Source organism: Halichoerus grypus, chromosome 6 (genome assembly GCF_964656455.1).
Source record: "Halichoerus grypus chromosome 6, mHalGry1.hap1.1, whole genome shotgun sequence".
Classification (NCBI taxonomy): Eukaryota; Metazoa; Chordata; class Mammalia; order Carnivora; family Phocidae; genus Halichoerus; species Halichoerus grypus.
The window spans coordinates 56477124-56502648 of NC_135717.1; the positions used below are offsets into that span (position 1 = coordinate 56477124).

Here is a 25525-nt window from a genome sequence, read left to right on the forward strand (position 1 = left end):
TACAAAAGCCATTATAGAAGGTGTGGAAGGTTATCTCACTCGGATTTTCCCTAATGACTAATGATGTCAAACATTTTTTTTTTTCAAATGCTTATTAGCCATCTCTGTATCTTTCTTTGATAAAATGTCTATTCTAATCTTCTGCCCATTTTTAAGTTGGGTTGTTTGTCTTCTTGTTATTGAGTATATATTCTGAATACAACTCTTTTACCAAATAGATAATTCACAAATATTCTCTCCCAGTCTGTGACTCATCTTTTCCTATCTCAATGGTGTATGTGGAAGCAAAAAAGTTTTTAATTTTGATAAAGTATAATTTATCAAATTTTCCTCTATTGATTACACATTTCGTGTTGTAACGTGTAATCACATTTTTGCTGATCCAAGGCCATGAAATTTTCTGTTTCCTTCTAGAAGGCTTATAGTTTTACCTCTTAGGTCTATGACCCACGTTGAGATAATTTTTTTTTGTATGGTGTGAGGCGAGACTCTAAACTTATCTTTTTACATGTAGAGATCTAATTACACGTAGAAACTATCCTCACTTTACCATCTGGAAGCCCCACCTCCAAATCTGTAAATTAAGTAAGTTTCATTTTACATAATTTGTCATGCTGAATAGAACTACATTTATTTAAAACAAACTTACCTGAAAGTTCCACACTTGCAACTATCCCCAAACAGCAGCTCTATTCTGATTTTTATTCTTTTCAGAGCAAAGGTGATATAAAACAATCTTTTAAATGTGATACATATCTTATTGTCAACCACTCTTACGGAAAATGGAGGAAATCTTACCCTGTTCAAAATTTTGTAAAATCCAGATTTTTTTTCAGATTGTTAGAACTTTTTCTAAGAAACCAGCTCACAGTTTACATTCATTTGTAATTAACATATAATCAAATTTCTTATGTGGAAACTTCCTAGTTTAGAATCTTGGCTTAAAAGGATCTTCCAGCAGAAGCCCAGTATAAACCTGAGTAATGCTGAATTTTTTATTTGAACATGCATTTTTTTAAATCATTATGTATTGAAATGTACATTTCTATAAAAAGTTTCCAATGCTCTGTGGCTTTACAAAGAGTTTTCAAAACCCCACAAAAGCAGGGGTTCTAAGATAGACTATAGAAATATGTGGTTATTGATGTCTAAATTTCTTTTTTTTTTTTTTTAAGATTTTATTTATTTGCGAGAGAGAGAATGAGAGACAGAGAGCATGAGAGGGAGGAGGGTCAGAGGGAGAAGCAGACTCCCTGCCGAGCAGGGAGCCCGATGTGGGACTCGATCCCGGGACTCCAGGATCATGACCCGAGCCGAAGGCAGTCGCTTAACCAACTGAGCCACCCAGGCGCCCCCGATGTCTAAATTTCTATTAGAAAAATTCTTCTAAGTATAAATATCATAAGGCAATGTCTGTTTATTAAAATTCTGTTAATATAAGTTTTCCCTTTAAGAAATGTTTATAGATCTGAGTTTTCAATCCTCCAGGCTCAATCCATCCTTCTCTAATCACAAAATTTTATTTTATCTACTTACACACAAGCGTACAACTATGAAATTAGGTTTTATCACTGATATTTTACCATGTAAAACTCACTATGTGTCTCACAATGCAGTATGATAAAGTATACCCCCCAAAACCTAGTACTGTTATTTAGACAGGGCAAGAAGACTCAAATCCAATATGTTGGGCTTCCAGATTATGGTGGGGATACCATGGTGAAAGAAACAGACAAGACACAGACCTCAATGAATTTCAATCCATTGCGTGAGTAATATTCCCAGACAAGAAAACATGAGTACTTTGGTAACCCCAAAATGAAGGGGGAGTGTCGGATGGATTGCCAAATCAAAAACACAAAAATCTGTCCACAAACTTAATGCACAAATAGTAAAGCTATGCTGACAAATATAGACATATAAAATATGGGTGGTTTCCCTGAAATAATAAAGTAGCAAATATATTATAAAATACATACCAAAGCATTAAAAGATACATTCCAAACACAAAGCATTAGGATCACACATTATATCCTACAGAGTAAGGAAATGATGAGATATAATCTCTTAAAGAATACAGCTGACCCTTGAACCAAACAAGGGTTAGGGCCACCAACCCCTGTGTACTCAAAAATCCATGTATAACTTTTGACTCTCCAAAAACATAACTACTAATAGCCCAGTGTTGACCAGAAGTCTTACGGATAAAAGTCGAGTAACAGATATAATCTGTACTGTGCAAAAATTAACAAAGGGAAACCACATTAGAATGGAGATGGGAGGTGGGCAGTGGGAGCTCTCATGCCCCACAACTCCCAGTCAATTGTGGCCCCACAGGAAGAGATGGACCTTGCACTTGGATACCACTTCACCAGTGCTCCGGGAAAAGAAAGGCTTAACTCCTCCCACTGGCAATGAGAGACCATCACAATTTAGCCAATGAAAAGCCACTATACTTCCAGCTCCCAGTTTACTCCTATGGGCTACCCTCTCCTCTACAAAAGCACATTCTTCTCCTTTGTTCAGTGCACTCACCTAAGCTTTGCCATGGCTTGCTTGTCCTTGATTGCAATTCTCTGCTATTCCTGAATAAACCCATTTTTGCTGATAAAATAACTGACAGTTTTATTTTTAAGGTTACCAACTGTATTCTTACAGTACAGCAAGCTAGAGAGAAGAAAATGTTAAGAAAATAATAAGGAAGAGAACATATACTTACAGTACTATACTGTATTTATTGGGGAAAAAAATCTGCATATGAGGGGACCCAGACAGTTCAGATCCACGCTATTCAAAGATCAACTGACTGTATATGGCACATTGAATATATCCTCCAAAGGCAGTGTGTAAAGGTACCACTTCGTTCCAACTGACATTCCCATGAGAGAATTTAACCATTTTCAAAATGAATTGTCTTTGCAACGTACAACTCCAATTTTCTGGAATACTAGTTTAAAAATTGTATGTTCGAGAATCCTAGTGCTTTTACAATAACTTATAACAATAACAAGATAATGGAAATGATTTTACAATAATTTCAAAAGCACAGGTTATGCCCTATAAAATTGCCTTTAGAAATAATTATGCCCACGGATATGAATGTTCTCAAGAATTACTGGCTGATTATCTTTAGCATGCACAAATCATTCTTCATATTTTGTGACACAAAGTTTTTCAAATCTGTGAATGGGAGCAAATTTTGCCACTCCAAGATATGCTTCTTTCGCATATTGATTATTTTAAGCTGGTTATTTTTAAGAAATGGCAGACTCAGGGGAAGCTCTGAAAACTGAATACAAGTTACCCATTTGCAAGAGACATTTACATTTATAAGGGAAATCTCCCTTTTTAAGGGTGTCTCCCTCCCTGTAGCAGGAAAAGAGGGATAACTCAATCTCTAGAAACTCTTACCAATGAAGAAGGCAGCAACTTAAATCTGCACAACCATACCCTTGTTTAAGGTGCATCTCCTGGTACCCTCCCATAACCGACTCCTCACCCCCAACATCTTTTGTCTTTAGTTGAAGACGGTATTTGAAAGTATTGGTATTTAAAGTGGCTTTGGCCACTTTGGAGGGTTACTCAGTCTTTCTGGGCCTCTGCCATATACATGCTACCAAACTTTTGCTTTTATCCTATTAACCTGTTGTATATCGACTTAATTATATGACCAACCAAAAAACCTAGAAGGGAAGAAAGGAGAACTTTTCCACTACTCCCTTTGAGAATACAGACAAGATAGATCTAAGTGTCCTTACAGACAGCAAGATAGAGTCACTCCTGTCGAGCAGTGACGTAAGCTGCCAAGGGCATTACAGCTAAGACCAGATATCACGAAACCAACACAGGTTGACAACACCCAGAACTGATAACCAGCAGAACCAGAAGAGGCCTGCAAAGGCCCAAGATTGATTAAACTCCTTTAAAAGGGGAGGACTTTTGCAGCCCACCGTCAGGCTCTCCAGACACTGACCCTTTCAAGTCTGACCACATTGAAAAGGCAACTGCCACCGAGAGCTCAATCCATTGATCTCTGAACATAACAGAGATCGTCCACTGCTTGAACACAATAAGCAGGAAGCTCCAAGAGCTGACCCGGACCACACCAAGTCCTCATCCAACTGCACGCTCATGGACTGACTCCGTGTCTAGTTTGTGAAATTCTTACCCCTTGTTGTACCTTCTTTGTTGTGTGCCGTAGAACTGTGCTTTGCTTTGTGTGGCGTGGATGAAGCCAAGTTACATGCATAGTGAAATGGAATCCTGAACCTGTTTTACGATTATGTTAGCCTTGCTTTATGGCTGAATAAAGCTGACACTGTGGAAAGACACAACTCATGTAGGGGCCTTCATAGCCTACAATTAGTGTCAGACCTGGACTAGCTAACTTCCGAAGTGTGTACAGCTAAATCTACCAGAGCAATAATCGCCTTCTTAATGGTAAAAGCAGCTGTAAATCCAGACATCACTGGGACGCAAGAACACTTTTCTCAAGTTTACTCATGGCATTCATTAGCTCTGTCAAGGGATTCTTTTTCTGCCCCCCAAAGAGAGGCTGCAGAACCTTTGCACCCTGAAACTACAGAGCAGCTAATATTAGTGACTCTAAAAAGAATCCGTGCACCTGGCCAAGGAGGAGATGTATTTATTTCCTTTTTTCTCTTTATGTCCCTTCTGCTGTGTGCAGGCCTCTCCTCCCTCCATTCCTCTGTTAGCGCCTCATCTCTCAAAATGTTTGGGCTTCTCTGTAACTCCTGAAAAAAGCTTCATTCTGACGACCAGGCAGTCAGAGGACTTCTGTTTCACTTTCACCCCGATGCCTGTCGGCTCAAGGAAACTGTCTATTAAGGGCACACCGAATTAGTACACAAGGCCAGGCGGTGCTCAGGCAGCCCTGCCTGGTGTCGCAATGGAACCACCTCCGCTGTGACACCCACGCGAGAACAGTCCTGTCTGCGGCATGTCACTTTTCCAGCCATGAGAAGGAGCGCCCAGCCTCCTTGGGGAGAGAGGCCTGCAAAGGAAGTCGTGGAGTCATAGGAGCCTCTAATAGAACATAAAAGTTCACCCCCGACCACCTCTAAGGCGACAGGTGGACAGTGAGACACCATTTCTTCCCGAACGCCGGATCTCCTCATCCACCTACTCCACAAAGCCAGGGAATGGGCAGGACATTTCTGCGTGTCCCTCAGGCCCGGCCTGGCTTGCCCGCCTACGTGTCCGTGAGCCCACGGAAGCCCAGCAGTGCCTGCAGCCCCGGTCTGGGCCCGCTCCACCCTCCCCCCACCCCCGGCCCGGACAAGGGTGTCCTGTAGCTCACACCAGACCTCAGGAAAACCAGGACCCAGGTGATCCCCATCACAGTGGATGCGGAGAACTCCCTGCAAGCCTGAAAAAAGGAAGGCTCCAATGAAGACACAGGATGGGAAGTGGAAAAAAAGAGGCAGAATGCAAGATTTAAAGCCTCTTTTCAAATTATTTCAGAAACCAGTGCTCAAAGCAACTTGAAAGCGTACTGAATGTTGAAAATCAAGGCACGTATGGTATTCTTACTCCTAAAAAGCAAAGGAGTAAAGATACCAAATGAAATATATTGCTCTCAAAAATACAGTTTGATGGCCTTCATGTATTTGGAGGGTGGGGTGGAGAGGAAAGGGGTCAAAGAGTGTGAAAAACAGCTGTGGCAGAGTTATGCTTAGCTATGTGGCCCTTTTACAAGCTCTAGTTCACACTCGTCTTGAAATTCCGAAGCTCACAATTATGATCCCAGTGTGAATATAGACAACAAGAAAATGTCAAATGAAACATGATTACAACTTTCAGTATAACAGCGCCTGGTTCTCTCCCTTCCAGACTATTCATATTCTTACGAAAGTACACAGGTCTAACGCAAGATGACAACCACACATTAGGATGGCAACAGATGAGTGCTTCAGAAATGTGTCAGATGCAGGGAAGAAATGCTGTTACCAAGAGGGCATATGGAACCCCGTGGAGAAATCACCCGCAGCTGATGAAGCAGCAGGTCCAGGGAGAAAAAAATTAGGGGGGCTTTGACCGTCCTCCCACTGTCTGCCTTTCTTTTTTTTTTTTAATTTTATTATGTTTTGTTAATCACCATACAGTACATCATTAGCTTTTGATGTAGTGTTCCATGATTCATTGTTTGCATATAACACCCAGTGCTCCATGCAGAATGTGACCTCCTTAATACCCATCACCAGGCTAACCCATCCTCCCACCCCCTCCCCTCTAGAACCCTCAGTTTGTTTCTCACAGTCCATAGTCTCTCATGGTTCGTCTCCCCCTCCAATTTCCCCCCCTTCATTTTTCCCTTCCTACTATCTTTTTCTTATTCTTCTTTTTTTAACATATAATGTATTATTTGTTTCAGAGGTACAGGTCTGTGATTCAACAGTCTTGCACAATTCACAACACTCACCATAGCACATACCCTCCCCAATGTCTTTCACCCAGCCGCCCCATCCCTCCCACCCCCCATCACTCCAGCAACCCCCAGTTTGTTTCCTGAGATTAAGAATTCCTCATTTCAGTGAGATCATATGATACATGTCTTTCTCTGATTGACTTATTTCTCTCAGCATAATACCTGTCTACTTTTCTTTACCTGAGCAGAGAGAACCTGCCCCAACCAGAAGGTCAGGTGGCTATTCCCACACAGGAGGGACCAGCGTCCCAAGGCAGTTGCTGTGCCAGGTCCTCATTTATGGCTCCCTTTCTGCACTCTCCTGAGTCTCTGTCTATGCAGAGTGTATTATATTATATTACATTATATCATAAAACAAGACTGAAGGAACGGAAGGGGACGGGACAGGGCTTCGGCCTTCCCGCCCTGGGATGTAAAGGGGGCGGCAGCTATGCGGAGAGCCCCAGGGCCCCAGCCCCGGGTTTCAGGTGACATTTGTCATGCACCACTGCTGGCAGCAACCGAAGTCTAGGCCAATTAGGACAACCGAGGGATACGTGTCCAGTCTGGCACTCCTGAGATCAACATGTGGGAGCAAGAGACAGATTTGAGGTCCGGTCTTTAAAAACGTAAATTAGTAAATTTTATGTTACCTGTAATTCACCACAATTTTTTTTTAAATTCGGATTTTAAAAATTCAAGTATTTGTTGATGGGCTCTATGGCTCAGTGTCCCCCCCTCCCCCCGTGTATGCTCTGAGAAGGGGAACGTTTCAGCCCCTGCTGGGAGCCACAAGGAATGTCTGAGGTGCACAAGGCTAGAGAGAGGCCTCCTCCTGTAGAGGTGTCTACATTTAAAAGAAGCTAAAAACAAAACAAAACAAAACCCCACATAAAACATGTTAAAAGATTCTCTAACTAGATCCCTCTGTGTTACAGGATCTTTGTCCTCTCAGTGCCCAACAGTTCTTGGTCACGCCTCTTCGAAGAATGAAGAGGTAGACCAGATGAAGAGTGGTAAGCAGCAAGGCAAAGTTGATTGAGCAAGAGTACAAAGCTCCTGGAGAGGGAGGGGGGTCCGAGAGGGTTGCCTTTAGGGTGTCTAAGTTTAGGGGATTTTATGAGCTCTTTCGTGGAACTATCTTAAGCAATCAGGGTGTGCTGAGTGCTAATCAGGGCTTTGGTCATGTGTCTGTCTACCTATTAGGTTAATATCTCTGTGCTGATGGTCTTTTTTTGCTAACATCTGGGGGCTTTTGTCTTAACTGCCCCTGCCTGTGATATTGACAAATGTTTTGTGGTTCATTGTCTTATTTGAGGATGTTTTGCAGAAGTCATTTCTGCAAGGGCTGCAAAGCAGAATGCTAGTGCGGTCCTGTCTACGCTCCAGAACAGGATGTCAGTGCTGTTTTATTTTAGCTGTCCTGACTCCATATTTTCTTGTTGGGGACCCTGGCCCTACTATCTAACTGTCCAACTCACTCCTAACATCTGGAAGATGGGGGCAGAGTACAAAGACCCTAGGCTCGCCTTGTCCCATGAACACAACCAGATAACTATCAAGTCATTCTGAATACCCTAGAAATCGGCTTGAAGTCTGACAGAACAAAGTCCACCACTAAAGGGAGAGAAGAGGCCACATGAAGAAGGTAGGAAGTGTGGAGACATGGTTTAGGAGAGAAACGGATAGTGAGTTCTGCAGAGGGGAGGGAGCCATTGTGGAGAAGGGAAAGAGAGAGAGAGAGAGAGAGACGCACAAAGGGGAACTCACAAGGAGAATGCTTCCCCAAAGCCACAAGTGGGGGAGAAAATGAGAAGGACTGAATTTCATGAGTTCCTGCAACCAGTGCGGCTTAAAGCCTGGGGTTGTAAAAGGTCAGCGGGCTAGGCTGGGATAGAGCCTGGAGGACACTGCACTGCTCCTGGGGAGAAGGCAGGCAAACAAGGCGGGGGGGGGGGGGGGGGCGGGCAGATGGCATGGAAACAGTGATCTGAAAGAACACAGTGGGAAGATTATACACTAGTCTCAGAGAGCGTCCCTGGGAGGCAACAAAGGAGCTAGCTGGCACCATTTCCCTCCCCTGCCCCTCAGCAGAAACACAGAGCCACCTGCAGGAAACAGCACAGCACCAACACAGGCTGCCTAACTTGCTTAATCCGAATCCCACACCCTCGCACTCTGGCGGGACTGCCCTTCTCAGTCAAGCTTGCCTCAGTCCCAGTGTGGCAGGCCCCTTCTCCAGAAAAGCAGCAGAAACCCCTGCCCACACCACGTCTCCCAACCAGAGAGGTCTGCAGGGCCTCAGTTCTAGTGGAAGTAGCATCAGGTCTCATTTCACAAGCAGACCAGAGCACGCCTCATCAAAACTCACCACACTCAGGCCTAGGACCCAACACTGCCCACGGCCGGCCAGGAGAGCCTCTGCAGACCACTGGCCTGAAGGATAGAGCAGCCAGAACACAACAGCAGAGCGCGCAGAACACACCAGAGACACTCCCTGAAGTGTCAGGCCCTGCGTACTTTACAACCCCTTCTTCATAAAGCCATTACTTTCAGGAACAGAAAACATAACCGGCTTTTCTAACACAGAGAAGAAGGCAGAGACTTAGACAAAACGCCAAGACAGAGGAATTCATCCCAAATGAAAGAACAAGATAAGGCCACAGTCAGAGACCTAAGTGAAACAGATAGAAGTAACACGCCTGATGGAGAACTTAAAGCAGCAATCATAAGGATACTCACTGGGCTTGAGAAAACAATAGAAAACATCAGGGAGACCCTTCCCACAGATATAAAAGAGTTAAAAAAGAATCCATCAGAAATGAAGTATGCAATAAATGAGAGTGGAAACAGATCTGATGCAATGAATAGCAGATGGAAGAAGCAGAGTGATGAATTTGTGACCTAGAAAACAAAATGATGGAAAATAATGAAGCTGAATAAAAGAGAGAAAGATGATGGAACATGAGAAAAGACTTAGGGAACTCAGTGACTCCATCAAGCATAATAACATTCATATCATAGGAGTCCCAGAAGAAGATGAAGAGAGAGAAAAGGAGACAAAATTTATTTGAGGAAATAATACCTGAAAACTTCCCTAATCTGGGGAAGAAAACAGACATCCAGATCCAGGAGACACAGAGAACACTCAAAAAAAGTGAGCCAACGCCAAGACATATTATAATTAAATTTGCAAAATATCGTGATAAAGAAAAAATCTTAAAAGCAGCAAGACAGGGGCACCTGGGTGGTGCAGTTGCTTAAGCAGCCAACTCTTGATTTCTGCTCACGTCATGATCTCAGGGTCCTGGGATTGAGTCCTATGTCAGGCTCCCTGCTCAGCAGGGAATCTGCTTCAGGATATTGTCTCTATCTGACCCTCCCCCTGCTTGTGCATTCTCTCTCTCTCTCTCAAATAAATAAATAAATCTTAAAAAAAAAAAAAAGCAGCAGGGCAAAAGAAGTCCTTAACTTACAAGGGAAAACCCATAAGGCTAGCTGGAGATTTCTCAGCACAAACTTGGCAAGCATGATATAATCAAAGTGCTGAATGGGAAAAATCTACAGTCAAGAATACTCTATCCAGCAAGGCTATGATGCAGAATAGGAAAGATAAAGAGTTTCCCAGACAAAAACTAAAGGAGTTCATGATAACTAAATCAGCCCCATAAGAAATATTAAATAGGACTCTGAGTGGAATGGAAAGACCAAAAGTGACAAAGACAAGAAAGGATCAGGGAAAATCTCCAGAAACAATGACAAAACAAGAAATAAAATGGCAAGAAATACATATCTGTCAATAATTACTCTGAATGTAAGTTGACAAAATACTCCAATCAAAAGACACAGGGTATCAGAATGCATAAAAAACAAGACCCATCTATATGCTACCTGCAAGAGATTCGTTTTAGACCTAAAGATACCTGCAGATTGAAAGTGAAGGGATGGAGAAACATTTATCATGCAAATGAATTTGAAAAGAAAGCCGGGGTAGCAAGACTTATATCAGACAAAAATTGACTTTAAAACAAAGACTGTAACAAGAAACAAAGAAGGACACTATCTTATAATACAGGAAACAATCCAACAAGAAGATCTAACAGTTGTAATAATTTATGTACCCAACATAGGAGCACACAAATATATAAAATAATAATAAACATAAAGAAACTCATTGATTATAATACAATAATGGTAGCGGACTTTAACATCCCACTTACATCAACAGACAGACCATCTAAACAGAAAATGATGTACTATACAGTGGCCCACTGAACATAATAAAAATAAATAAATAAATAAATAGAAAATCAACAAGGAAACACTGGCTTTGAATGATACACTGGACCAGATGGACTTAACAGATATATTCAGAACATTCCATCCTAAAACAGCAGACTACACATTCTTTTCAAGTGCACATGGGACATTTTCCAGAACAGATCACATATTAGGTCACGATCAAGCCTCAACAAATACAAAAAGACTGAGATCATACCATGCATCTTTTCTGATCACAAAGCTATGAAACCTGAAGTCAACCAGAAGAAAAAATTTGGAAAGACCAAAAATACATGGAGGTTAAATAACATGCCACTAAACAATGAATGGGTCAAGCAAGAAATCAAAGAAGAAATTAAAAAATACATGGAGGGGCGCCTGGGTGGCTCAGTAGGTTAAGCATCTGACTCTTGATTTCGGCTCAGGTCATGAGATCGAGCCCCATGTTGGGCTCACTCTGGGTGTGGAGCCTACATAAGAGTTTCTCTCCCTCCCTCTCCTTCCCCCAGCCCTGCTGCCTTGAATGCACTCTCTCTCTTAAAAAAATAAGAATAAAAAAATTTTTTTTAAATACATGACAACAAAAGAAAAAACACAACAGTTCAAAACCTTTGGGATGCAGCAAAAGTGGTCCTAAGAAAGAATATATAGCAATACAGGCCTACCTCAAGAAGAAAAATCTCAAACAACCTAACTTTACACCTAAAGGAACTAAAAAAAACAAAAAACAAAACAAAAAAAGCAAGCAAAGCCTAAAGCCAGAAGAAGGAAATAATAAAGATCAGAGCAGAAATAAATGATATAGAAACTAAAAAAACAATAGAACAGATCAATGAAATCAGGAGCTGGTTCTTTGAAAAAATTAATAAAATTGATAAATCCCTAACTAGACTTATCAAAAAGAAAAGAGATCACAGCAACTGGGCGGCTCAGTTGGTTAAGCGTCTGACTCTTAGTTTCAGCTCAAGTCATGATCACAGGGCAGTGACTGAGCCCCACATCAGGCTCCACACTGGGCAGGAAGCCTGCTTAAGATTCTCTCTCTCCCTCTCTCTTCTCTCCCTTGCTCTCTGCCCCTCTCCCACTCACATTCTCTCTCAAAAAAAAAAAAAAAAAGAAAAGAAAAAAGGGCCCAAATAAATAAAATCACAAATGAGAGAGGAGAAATAACACCAACAGCACAGAAATACAAACAATTATCAGAGATTGTGAAAAACTATGTGCCAACAAATTGGACAAACTGGAAGAAATGGATAAATTCCCAGAAACATACAAACTACCAAAACTGAAATAAGAAGAAATAGAACAGACTGATAACCAGCAAAAAAATTGAATCAGTAATAAAAAAAAATCTTCCAAGAAACAAAAGTCCAGGGCCTGATGTCTTCACAGGAAAATTCTACCAAATATTTAAAGAAGAGTTAATACTTATTCTTCTCAAGCTATTCCAAAAAATGGAAAAGGGAGGAAAACTTCCAAATTCATTCTATGAGGCCAGCATTACCCTGATACCAAAACCAAACAAAGACTCCACTAAAAAAAGAAAACTACAAGCCAATATCCCTGATAAAAATGGATGTAAAAATTCTCAATAAAATACTAGCAAACCGAATCCAGTAAAACATTAAAAGAATCATTCAGGGGCATCTGGGTGGCTCAGTCATTGAGCATCTACCTTCGGCTTGGGTCATGGTCCCAGGGTCCTGGGATTGAGCCCCTCATTGGGCTCCCTGCTCGGCGGGAAGCCTGCTTCTCTTTCTCCCACTCCCTCTGCTTGTGTTCACTCTCTCACTGTGTCTCTCTTTGTCAAATAAACAAATAAAATCTTAAAAAAAAAAAAAAAAGAATTACTCACCACAGTTAAGAGGGATTTATTCCTGGGTTGCAAGTATGGTTCAATAGTCACAAATTAATCAACATGATATACCACATTAAAAAAAGAAAGGATAAGAACCACATGATCCTCTCAATAAATGCAGAAAAAGCATCTGACAAAGTGCAACATTCACTCATGATAAGAAACCTCAACCAAGTCGGTTTAGACGGAACATACCTCAATATAATCAATATAAGAAAAACCCACAGCTAATATCATCCTCAATGGGAAAAAACTGAGAGCTTTTCCTCTATGGTCAGAAACAAGACAGGAATGTCCACTCTCACCCATTATTCAAGTCCTAGCCACACAATCAGACAACAAAAAAAAGAAATAAAAGGCATCCAAATTGGCAAGGAAGAAGTAAAATTTTCACTATTTGCAGGTAACATGATACTGTGTAGAAAACCTGAAAGACTCCACCAAAAATTTGCTGGAACGGATACATAAATTCAGTAAAGTTGCAGGATACAAGATCAATGTACAGAAATCTATTTCATTTCTGTACACCAATTATGAAGCAGCAGAAAGATAAATTAAGGAATTGATCCCATTTACAACTGCACCAAAAACCACAAGATACCTAGCAATAAACCTAACCAAAGAGGTAAAAGACCTGTACTCTGAAAACCATAAAACACTGATGAAAGAAACTGAAGAGAATGCAAAGAAATGGAAAGACATTCCATGCTAATGGATCAGAAGAACAAATATTGTTAAAATACTATACTACCCAAAGCAATCTACACATTTAATGCACTCCCTATCAAAATGCTAACAGCATTTTTCACAGAGCTAGAACAAAATTTGTATGTACAAAAACCCTGAATAGCCAAAGCAACCTTGAAAAAGAAAAGCGACGCTGGAGACATCACAATTCCAGACATCAAGTTATATTACAAAGCTGTAGTGATCAAAACAGTATGGTATTGGCATAAAAAATAGACATACAGATCAACTGAACAGAATAGAAAACCCAGAAATGAACCCACACCTATACAGTCAATTAATCTTTGACAAAGCAGAAAAGAATACCCAATGGGAAAAAGACAGTCTCTTCAACAAATGGTGTTGAGAAAACTGGACAGCAACATGCAAAAGAATGAAACTGGACTACTTTCTTACACCATACACAAAAATAAACTCAAAATAAAGACATAAACGTGAGACATGAAACCATTAAAATCCTAAAGGAGAACACAGGCAGTAACCTCTCTAATATTGGCTGTAGCAAATTCTTACTTGATACATCTCCTGAGGCAAGGGAAGCAGAATCAAAAATAAACTATTAGAACTACATCAAAATAAAAAGCTTCTACACAATGAAGGAAATAATCACCAAAACTAAAAGGCAACCCATGGAATGAGAGAAATATTTGCAAATGACATAATTGATAAAGGGTTAATATCCAAAATATATAAAGAACTTATAAAACTAAACACTCTGGGCCCCTGGGTGGCTCAGTCGGCTAAGCAACTGCCTTGGGCTCAGGTGATGATCCCAGCGTCCCGGGATCAAGCCCCACATCAGGCTCTCTGCTCAGCGGGGAGCCTGCTTCTCCCTTTCCCTCTGCCTGCCATCCCCCCGCTTGTGTGCTTGCTCTCTCTCTCTGTCAAATAAATAAATAAAATCTTTAAAAACAACTCAATACCCCAAAAACCAATAAAAAATGGACAGAAGCCATGAATAGACATTTTTTCAAAGAAGACATACAGATGGCCAACAGGCACATGAAAAGATGCTCAACATCACTGGTCATCAGGTGATGTATGGAAGTGCTGAATCACTAAATTGTACACCTTAAGCTAATATTACACTGTATATGTTACCTAACTGGAATTTAAATAAAAATTTAAAAAAAAAGATTCTCTAACTTGGGAGAACACTGTTCTCAAGGTGTAAGGAAAAATTATACTTTTGAACAATATTTATTATAACAAAAGAAATCTTTTTTTTAAAGATTTTATTTATTTATTTGAGAGAGAGAGAGCATGAGAGGGGGGAGGGTCAGAGGGAGAAGCAGACTCCCTGCTGAGCAGGGAGCCTGATACGGGACTCCATCCTAGGACTCCAGGATCATGACCTGAGCCAAAGGCAGTCACTTAATCAACTGAGCCACCCAGGCGCCCAGAAACAGGAGAAATCTTTTGAAAGCATTTGGTTTGCGTTCTCAATAAAATACAAGAAAACCTGAAGTAAGAAATGAAGGATGAGGTGTTAAAATTAGGTGCTTCCTAAGATGTAAACTGACGTGATAAGGTGCAGGCTGAAACAAGAAAAAAACTGTAAGGAATAAAAATGGAATAGATGTACTATTTTAGACAGGGCAAAACAGAGAACTGACACTACAGAAAAATCATTCAGAAATGTAGAGGACAGATCTGAGAGGCCATCCAGAGGGCAGAGGGAAAAGACAAAGAGAAAACTGAAGTCAGAAAAAGAAATAAAATTGTTTTCATGGAAAGGCAATGGTGGGGAAGAGGTTCAGCACTGGAAGACAGAAAATGAAGATCACTTCACGGAATAGAACCAGAATGTGCAGAACACATCACATAATCCATGATAGGATACCAAATAGAATAAATAGAAACAAAATAGAATAACTGGGCCAGTGGATTAAAAAGGCTTACAGACAAAGTTAACCAAAAGAGGTCACTGAAAAGACATACTGCTGTAAATTCAACAGCAAGAAAGAAAAGAGAGAACATTCCTCTCAGGATCTATAACACAAAAAACCAAACAGGTTACTTTTGAAAAAATAAAAGTTAAGATTACTCTTATTTGTTTTTCAGGGCCCTAAAAGGCAGAAAATAGAAGAACAGAAATCTTACAAAAATTTTAAGACCAAAAAAAAGTGGAGTCATGAGGCAATAATTCAGTACTCAAACGTGAAAAATAAGAATTGCACCCTTAAATATGTGAAGTTTCAGAAACACCTTCATCCACGTTCCAAGGCTAAAATGTTCCAAGATTTATGCCAGCTGACCAAGAAAGCAATGGAAACAAAGACCTGAAGAAGTGGGAAGGGGCTCATTTACAATGGCATTGAACATTGAATGTTTACAATGGCATTGAGCACTGAACAACAGAAAAGAGAATCTAAACAGTATTTCGAGATTTGTTGGGGTTTTTTTTAAGATTTTATTTATTTATTTGAGAGACAGAGAGTGAACGTGAGAGAGAGAGCAGGAGGCGGGGGGACAGGCAGAGGAAGAGGGAGAAGCCGACTCCCCGCTGAGCTGAGCATGGAGCCAGACAGGGGCTCAATCCCAGGACCCCGGGACCATGACCTGAGCCAAAAGCAGATGCTTAACCAACTGAGCCACCCAGACGCCCTAGTATTTCTAGATTTGTAAACAAGAGCTTAATTAAAAAAAAAAAAAGAATTCTCAAAGACAAAATAACTGATAGAATAATAAGTTAAAAGTCCACCCCTTTTGCCACATGCTAAAAGAAGTTCTAGAAGGGGTAAAGGTTTAAAAATGCACTTAAAATGTACACTTATCTCACCATAGCACCACTTATCTCCCTACATCAATAAATGAACTGTAAGTTTATCAATTCAGAAGCAGAATTGGGAAAGAAAAGTAGATATAAATGATAGAATACAGAAAGGTTGAAAACTTGCACAGATTAAATAACCACAGACATAAATAAACATTAACTAAATTAGAAAATCTATTTAAATGCATGGTAAAGAAAAGTTTTACACTTTTGATATTTGTAAACCTCTTGTAAATCTGTAAGAAAATAGAGTATGTTTTTTTTAAGATTTTATTTATTTATTTTAGAGGGAGAGAGAAATAGCACATGCACATAGGCAAGCAGGGGGAGGGGCAGAGGGAGAGAATCTCTGCTTGAGATTCTCTCTGCTCCTAGCAGGGCATTTGGAGCCTGAAGTAGGACTCAATCTCAGGACCCTGAGATGACAACCTGAGTAGAAACCAAGAGTCGGACACTTAACCGACTGAGCCACCCAGGTGCCCCAGAAAACAGAGTATCTTGAGAGAAAGATAAGAGTATGAAGAGCCAACTTAGAAAGTAAAATTTAAAAATATCTTAAAAATTAAACACACCAGTGAACAAACAAATACAAATTAAGACATCAATAAAATATTATCTCTTGAGAATGAAACTAAAAAAATGAAAAGAAATTCTAATACACAGAACTGTCAGGAGTTTGAGTCAATGATCACTCTCATACTAACAGGAGTATAAACTGAAACAACTATTGTTGTTGGACAAGTCATAGCAACATTTTAAAATTTCCTATATTCTTTGATCTAGCCCCTCCACTTCTATGTATTTATCTGAATAATCAAGAATATGTGCAAGGGTATAAAGTTGTTCATATTAAAGTATAAACCAAAAATTGGGGCGCCTGGGTGGCTCAGTCGTTAAGCGTCTGCCTTCGGCTCAGGTCATGATCCCAGGGTCCTGGGATCGAGCCCCACATCGGGCTCCCTGCTCTGCGAGAAGCCTGTTTCTCCCTCTCCCTCTCCCCTTGCTTGTGATCCTGCTCTCACTGTGTCTCTCTCTGTCAAATAAATAAATAAAATCTTTAAAAAAAAAAAAAATAAAAAAAATAAAGTATAAACCAAAATAAAAAATAATAAATAACACAAGTGTAAAAAAGGCAAGAATAAATTATGGTATGTGCACACATTTAAACACCGTGTTCTAAAAATTATGTTGGGGCACCTGGGTGGCTCAGATCGTTAAGTGTCTGCCTTCGGCTCAGATCATTAAGTGTCTGCCTTCGGCTCAGGTCATGATCTCAGGGTCCTGGGATTGAGTCCCACATCGGGCTCCTTACTTAGCAAGGAGCCTGCTTCTCCCTCTGCCTGCCACTCCCCCTGCTTGTACTCTCCCTCTCTCTCTCTGGCAAATAAATAAATAAAATCTTTAAAAATTATGTTGCAGAAAGAAGACTAATGACATGAAGAAAAGTTCAGATGTTGTTAAAAAAGTTTTACTAACCCATACCAAAATATGCATAGCAAAATTGTCAGATATGTGCACACAAAGTTATTGAAAATATGAATAGTACCCATCTTTTCGACACTGAAATGACAGGCAGTTTTCTTTCTCTTTGTGTTCATCTAAAAAACACACGGTAAAGTCTCCGCAGTAGCACTCACTACTATAATGAGTTGGGATGTAACACAACTGACTTTTGATGTCTGCCCTCCGTGGAAGCCCAGGTCTCAAACAGGGAAAAGTCAAAGTTGTACTGCAGGGAGAAAGGGTCACAGGGAGCAGAAAGACAGCCCACTCCGGAAAATAGCAGGTAAACCTCTCCAGGGAAGAAGAGAAGAGGAAGTACGGTCCCCACATCTCTGGAAAACTCATAGTCCAGTCATCCCAGACAGAGCAATGAAATGGGCAACCACTACGAGGACATTCAAAGCACAGCTGCTGCTAGCTAGGAAATCCCAGCTGGCCACAGATCCTGAATCATCACCATAGATGTTAAAGCCAGAATGGACGCTGCCACTAATAGGTGCCAAGCCACAACCAGGACCTGGACACTTCCATGGAAGGACGCTGGAATTCCAAGCCAGCTAGTTACACAGACTTGCTCTGGCCACATGATTAACATCACTGATAGCCCAATCTCTCATTTCTAATGATTGAATATTTGAGAACTAACTTATGACATTATAGCAGATTTTACTGATTTCTTTTATAATCAAAAATGAAATTAATAGAAAGAATATTCAATTAGTTTTTTTTTTTTTTAATTCCAACCACCTGGAAATTTAAAAGTACTCTCCTAAATCACTATGGAGATAAAAATTATTTAAAATTTTAATGTAATTATAAGGGCACCTGGCTGGCTCAGTCAGTGGAGCATGCAACTCTTGATCTCAGGATTGTGAGTTTGAGTCCCACATTGGGTGTACTTAAAAAAAAATCTTTTAAAAATTAATGTAATTATAAACAGTTTACAATATATTTTTAAAAATCAGAACACTATGTATCCAAACTTAAGGAACAGATCCAAAGCTGCATTCAAAGGAAAATTCATAGTAGTAAACATTCTCTTACAAAGAAAAACAGAAAAATAAAGCATTCACTTCAAGGAATTAAGTTGGAGAAAAGGAATGATTTTTAAAAGATAAAGGTAACACAAAGGAAATAATGTGGAAAACATATCAGAACTGAGAAATAACTCCAAGAGCTGGTTGTATGAAAAACAAACCCATGACAGACTTTGACAAAGCTTATTAGAAAGAGAAAGCATCCGTTGTAATGGGGTTATATTTTGAAAATTATTATTGAATTTTTCTCTTTTGTCTTTCTGACCTTGACATGAATTTTCCTGCTGTCATTTTAAAGCATCCTTTGGGGGATCCTGGAGAGAGAAAGACTTGTTACTGAAAAAATGCAAAGAGAAAGGATAAGGTGATACTCAGCTTTAGCCAAGCAAAACAAGATATGCTACGGCCCCAAGAAGAGATTTCCAAATTCTTCTCATTCTCCCTCTTTAGCACATTAACCACCTTACTTGGAAGACACAGCTCCTGGAGCTTTCTCAATCATTTCACTCCTGGTCCCCACGAATTACCATTAAAGCTTAGGTTTGAATTAGGCCTGGAGGTTTGAGTCAGGACAGAAGAAAATATGAGGGACAGGGGTAGCCTGCCCATTCCCAGCTGGGAGCAGAGGTGGAAAGAAGACAGAGAAAGGAAGAGGAGAACTCTGGCTTAGGGACAGGAAGGTAAGGGTAACCACAAGAGTAGAGGGACGTTGGCCTCCTCCCCCAGCTAGGACTCTGAAAAGAGATCACCTCTTGGACAGCCTCCCATCCTGAAATTACCTTAGAGCAGGGTCACATGTACTTCATGGGGCAAGTAGAGGGAGGCCCTATATTTAATTTCCTGAACCAGCCTCAGTTCTCATATGTTTAGATGGGTCCCAGAAATAGCTGGGAGACTGGCTGTGGAGCTAGCTAGCCAGAGCTGGGCGAGACAGCATCAGAGCAAATGTTGCAGAGTGACAACACAGGAGAGGACTAAAAGAAAATCTTCACCAGATCCCAGACAGGTAGCACCAGGTGGGAGCTCAGTGAGGAAGATAGAGTGGGGGGACCAACAAGGTAGAATACCCGAGGAAAAAGAATGAGCAACAAACTGCAATTTCCTAACTGGCTATCAGCAGGGTAGTACCCAGCCATCAGGTGGAAAATGGACAACATCCCTCTGGAGATTAGAGGAGTCAAAGGATACCATGATCATGAACCCCAACTCTTAACTCTACCAACACATCATCTAAGCCCACCTCCCCCTTGTATCTGGGTGTCATCTTTAAGTAAGAAGAAATGGTGAAAACAATATGAAAGATGGAGCATTTGCTCCCAGAAAGAATAAATATTACCAGAAGGAGTTGCTTAAATTGTCACATCTGACTAAGCTTTAACCTCACACACACACACACACACACGCACACACACATACACACACCATCTTGCCCAGCACCTAAGAAAGGCTACACAGCAGGGACATTAAGAGTGTGGGATTCTGGATCCACATAGCCTGAGTCTGACTCTGGGATCCACAATTTGCCAACCCTGTGACTCTGGACAATTTACTTCATCTCTCTGTGCCTCAGTTTCCTCAACTATGAAATGAAGATAATCATAGTTTCTCTTAGTAGTTTTTAAGGATTAAGTGAGCTAGTAAATGTAAAGTGCCTAGATCAATATCTGGCCCATAAAAACATTCACTAAGTGTTGTCTATCTTTATTACTATTAGCATTGTTATTACTTTTACCTATTACCTACAGTATGGGGCTCATGAAGATCAGATCAGCTACAGAAAAATTAAGAAATTATAATTTCTTGGGGTGCCTGGGTGGTACAGTCAGTTAAGTGTCCAACTCTTGGTTTTGGCTCAGGTCCTGATCTCAGGGTCATGGGATCGAGCCCCACTTAGAGCTCTGAGCTCAGTGGGGAGTTCTGCTTGAGAATCTTTCTCCCTCTCCCTCTGCCCCTCCCGCTCATGCCTCTCTCTCTCTCTCTAAAATAAATAAATAAATCTTTAAAAGAAATTACAATCTCTCCCCATAATCAAGTAGTATAGATTAAAATTTGTACCCTGTTACATAAATAATTAAAATCATAAATGATAAAGGGGATATAAAATAAATCAGACAGGTATTAAAAAACATACCAGAATGGTATAACAAAATATTTTAATCAGATTCAGAAAAACATATGAATTACCTATATTAGCTCAAGAAGTATGCAAAGTAGAAAAGAAGTATGCCAAAAGAAACTGAAAAATTCATCAAAGAATTACCTCAAAAAGGCCTAGGACCAGGTAATTCAATTAGTGCATTCTTTCAAAATTTCCCCAAGGGGCAACGCCAAAATGAATAACAAACAGTACCAAGGCCAGGAAAAAGATGGAATGCTCCCCAGGTCCCTGGAAAGCTATGCTATCTATAGTATACAAACCTGCATCACATAAAACTAGAGGCCACTATTTTCCCCAAAAGCTTTGTTACTCTAGGATTTCTTAGTGCCTCTAACAGGCTGTAAAATCCTAATAGGAGGACTGTGGGAGATTATTCCTGCACTTCAAGATTTCTTCCAGGCTCCCCCAGATCTTTCTTAGGACTATGCCATACAGGAGCCTGGGATTGTGCAATCGGTAGATTAAGAAGGTCCAAGAGCCAAGAAGATACAGAAGGAAGCATAGAAAAAAGGATTCGCAAGAGACAAGCAGAGGAAAAGAGACAGTACACAAAACTGCAGTAATAATAGCATTGCTGAGGCATGAAACGGTACATTCTTCTGGTGAAAATGTAAATTCAATCAACTCTTCCAGGATGTAATTGGCCCTATGTGTTTGGAACCTATAATGTATATACTCTTCAACTTAATAATATGACTTCTATCACTCCATCCTGGAGAATTCATTTAATAGGAGGATAAGGATTTACATACAAGGATGCACTTAATAGAATTATTAACAGGGGCACCTGGGGGGCTCACTTGGTTAAGCGTCTGCCTTCGGCTCAGGTCATGATCCCAGGGTCCTGGGATCGAGCCCCGGTTCGGGCTCCCTGCTCGGCAGGAAGCCTGCTTCTCCCTCTCCCACTCCCCCTGCTTGTGTTCCCTTCTCTCGCTGTGTCTCACTCTGTCAAATAAATAAAATCTTTAAAAAAAAAAAAAGAATTATTAACAGCAAATAAAACAAAAACCAAACAGGAAACAGTCTAAATGTCTAGGGCTACAGTTAAATAGATGGCACATTCATATGATGAATTATCCAACAATTAAAAGCAATGTTTGGGAGAGGGGTTAATGACATGTATTTGTCTAATTTTTTAGAAAAAAAAAAAGGTAGACCACAAACTACAAGGTATAATCTTAAAATATATGTAGGTAGGAAAAACTACTGGAAGAATATAGACCAAAGCCTTAATATGATCTGTGGGTGGTAGAGCTCTGAGTGAATATTTTTTAATACATTTCTCATATTATCTAACTTTCTGCAACAAGCACGTATTACTTTTATAATTCGAAAGAAAGATAAAAACCAAATAATTATTGCACATGGATAAATACTCCTATGAGTGAAAAAGAACAGTTTTTAAGTCTCCATTCACTAAGGACAAAAAGAGTCTCAACGTTGTGCACAGAATTCTGCCAAACGTGAATCTTACACGGGTGCATTGTAAAGCATAAAGACAAAAAGCAAACCAACCGAATCCCTCTGCAGACAGGCTGAGCTGCCTCTCTCAGGGGTTTTCAACACACGGTTACCGAGAAGGGGCCTCAGCACCCATTTTTTTTGCAAAGTGCAGCTGTTTGAGTATCTCCCTTGGTTCGAAGAACCTCTACGCGGAGGTACGGGCTTTACAAGGGAGGTTGAGGCAGTGTGAGGAGTTACACACACACAGTGTTACACACACACACACACACACACACACTCTCTCTCTCTCTCTCTCTCTCTCTCTCTCTCTCTTCAGACACCCAAGCGCACTCAATCGTGCGGTCCCAGCCAGACAGCTCAAAGCGAGCCCTGCGGCGGCAACCGCGCCGCAGCCGCGCCCCATCCGCGCCCGGCAGCCGCCGAGCCCCCTCCCGCCGGCCGCCCGGCGCCGCAGGTACCTGTTCGCGGGGCGCGGTAGCTGGGTCGCGGGGCTCCGGAGCGTCCTCAGCGCGGCGGGAGTGCCGCGCGCGGTGTCCCTGCTCTCCTCCACCAGGAGCCTGCGCCGCCAGGAAGAAAACTAAGTTGTTACACCTGGCTGGCAGGCTCGGCAGTCGCAGCGCGCTTGCACCTGGCCGGGGCGTCCTCGGGCGCCCCGGCGCCCCCGGCAGCTCCCAAACCCCGGAGTTTGAAGCCGCTTAGGGCGGGAAGGAAGGGAAAGCACGGACCAGAACGGCGAGCCCGGGAGACCGCCGGGGGCCCGACGGCGGGTCCCGCTCCGCAGCGACGCCCGCCGGAGCCCTCACAACCCCTCTCCGCCGCAGCCGCTGCCCACCCGGTCCCAGCGTCGCCCCTCGGTCACCCCCGCCCCGGCCAGTCCTGCCTCCTGGACGCCCCCTTCCCGGCCCGCCCTCGTGCGACCGCCGCCCGTCGGCTTCCCTTCGCCGCGGCCCCAAAGTCGGCGCCCGGAGTGGGGCGGCCGGGCGGCGGGGGAGCCCCGGGGCGCGCGCGGAAGGCGGGGGGCGGCCCGGGCGCGGCGGGTGGTTTACCTGGAGCGGGCGGGCGCGTCGGTGGAGCACCAGAGCAGGCGCAGCAGCAGCAGCAGCAGCAGGCTGGCGAGCAGAGCGAACAGCGCGCCCCCCGGCCGCATCCTGAGCCCCACGCACGGCCGCCGCCGCCGACGCCGCCCCGGCGAAGCGCAGCCCGGCCGGCCCGACTCGCCGCTCCCGCCGCCGCCGCAGCCACGCACACCTCCAGTGTTCAAAGGCGGCGGGGAGGGGCGACGACGGTGCGCGGCGCGGGCCCGCACTCCCGGGCGCCCCGGGCCAGCCTTGCACGGTGTGCGGCGGGCAAAGGGAGAAGGCGTGGGCCGGCTCTCGCCTTCTCGCGCCCGGCCCCGGACCGCTGAGCTCGGCGCTCGGGTCGGCCGTGACGATTCGCCGAGCTCGCCTCCTCTCCTCCCGGAGGCGCTCCGAGCTGCTGCGGGCTCTGGTCGCCGCCGCCGCCGCCGCCGCTGCCGCTGCCGCCGCCGCAGCCGCCGCCGCGCGGGGTCACCTGAAGGTTGGGACTCGCGAGCTGGACTCGGTGCTGATTGGGCTCCAACTTTTGTGCGCCCTCGCCTTCTCCGGAGTGCCCGCGGGCTCTTCCCCGAGCCCACGCAGCTCACCCAAGCACACCACAACTCCTTCCGCGTCCCTGCGGTGGAGAGCAAGGACTCGGAGGGGTGCAAGAGGAGAGAAGAAAGGGCCCACTTCAAAACTTTTTTAAAACTGTGTAGTCGCTCGGCTGGATCGCTCCACGCAAAGGCTGCTAGGGACTCGGTTTTGTTGGGTAGATCCTGGTACCCAAGAGAAGGAGTAACTGTCCCTTACTTGAGCGCAGATGCAGAGGCACAGAGAATGGATTTCCAGGAGCCAGGGAATCTTTAGGGGTTGGCATACCACCTGAAGGCCGAATTCGGCCCCAGCCTGGTTTTGTAAATAGTGTCTTTGGAACACCTACATGCCCGTTCCTTTGTATTATCAATGGCTGTATGTAGCTGTGTCACCTGGGGCTGCTTTTGCGTTACGAGGGCAGGGTTGGGTGGTGGTGACAAAGATCATATGGCCCACAAAGCCCAAAGTATTTGTCTATCCCTTTCCAGAAAAACTTAGCGGCTCCCTGGTCTTAATCATGTTGGTCTAGATCATATTGGTTAGATACCGGAAAATGATCCTATGACAGTGTGATAACGGTCTGGCTCTCCTCTTTCAGTCCCAAGCTATTCTGCCCTCGTACCTCCGTGCACGTCTCCTGCCATGCAACATCAGTTTTGCTCCTGACTCAACCCTTGAGGAACCTCAGTAAACCATAAACCCCATAACTGTTATATGGGGCTCATTTGACCATTCACTCTACTTTTGTACAGATTTCAGATTTTTCCAAAAGCAACACCTGGAGTCTACCATCTCACAAATACCTTGATAAGGTACTTTGGAAAGGCTTAAACTTTGAAAAGGCTTTGATGGGTTAGGTTTCCCAAGTGACAAAAATATTTGTATTTCAGTTGGAGTCTCCTAGAGGCATAAGGTCTTAACCTGAAAGACCCACGCCAGAGCCTTTGGGGGAGCAAGTTGGCCAAACAACAATAAAGCTGTTGCCAGGGATTTTGTCACTGAAAAAATAACATATTAAGAAGAGAAATATGGGCTGCCTACTTCCTTTCTGCTAACCCTGCATTTACTCTAATTAAAACTAGTTGAAAACAAACCAGAACTTCGCACATAGTAGTCGATCAATTAATGTTTGATTGATGAATAAAACACCTAGGAACTAATACTTTTCTTAAAGAGAAAAAGGAGAGGGGCGCCTGGGTGGCTCAGTTGGTTAAGTGACTTCCTTCCGCTCAGGTCATGATCCTGGAGTCCCAGGATCAAGTCCCGCATTGGGCTCCCTGCTCAGCAGGGAGTCTGCTTCTCCCTCTGGCCCTCCCCCCTCTCATGCTCTCTCTCTCTGTCTCATTCTCTCTCTCAAATAAATAAATAAAATCTTTTAAAAAAAGAGAGAGAGAGAGAAAGGAGGAAAAAAACTGAAAATAGGTGTGACTGGAAATATGATTTCCTTCCATAGCTCACTCCTGCTGTTAAAATATGTACTAATCAATAAAGAGAAAGTTGCTCCTTTTACATAAGGCCAACATTTTTAGGAATACGGCTGCTTATCTGAGTAGGGCATAAAAAAGTAATACTATATTCAGGTGGTGCTAAAATAAAGCAACCCAGTTCTACATGTTTGAAAG

At 42.6% G+C, this 25525-nt stretch overlaps 1 protein-coding gene across 1 annotated transcript in view; it reads right to left on the reverse strand.

Annotated features, from left to right (window-relative positions):
• The window catches only part of ST8SIA6 (ST8 alpha-N-acetyl-neuraminide alpha-2,8-sialyltransferase 6), a 135992-nt gene extending 112495 nt beyond the window's left edge, over positions 1-23497 (reverse strand). The window contains exons 1-2 of the mRNA XM_036097063.2: positions 23298-23497; positions 22710-22808 (exon numbers count right to left, since the gene is read on the reverse strand). Of these exons, the coding sequence (XP_035952956.1) occupies positions 22710-22808; positions 23298-23398 (200 nt within the window). The 5' untranslated portion in view covers positions 23399-23497. The remainder of the gene's footprint in view (positions 1-22709; positions 22809-23297) is intronic.
• Between the last annotated feature and the right edge of the window lie 2028 nt (positions 23498-25525).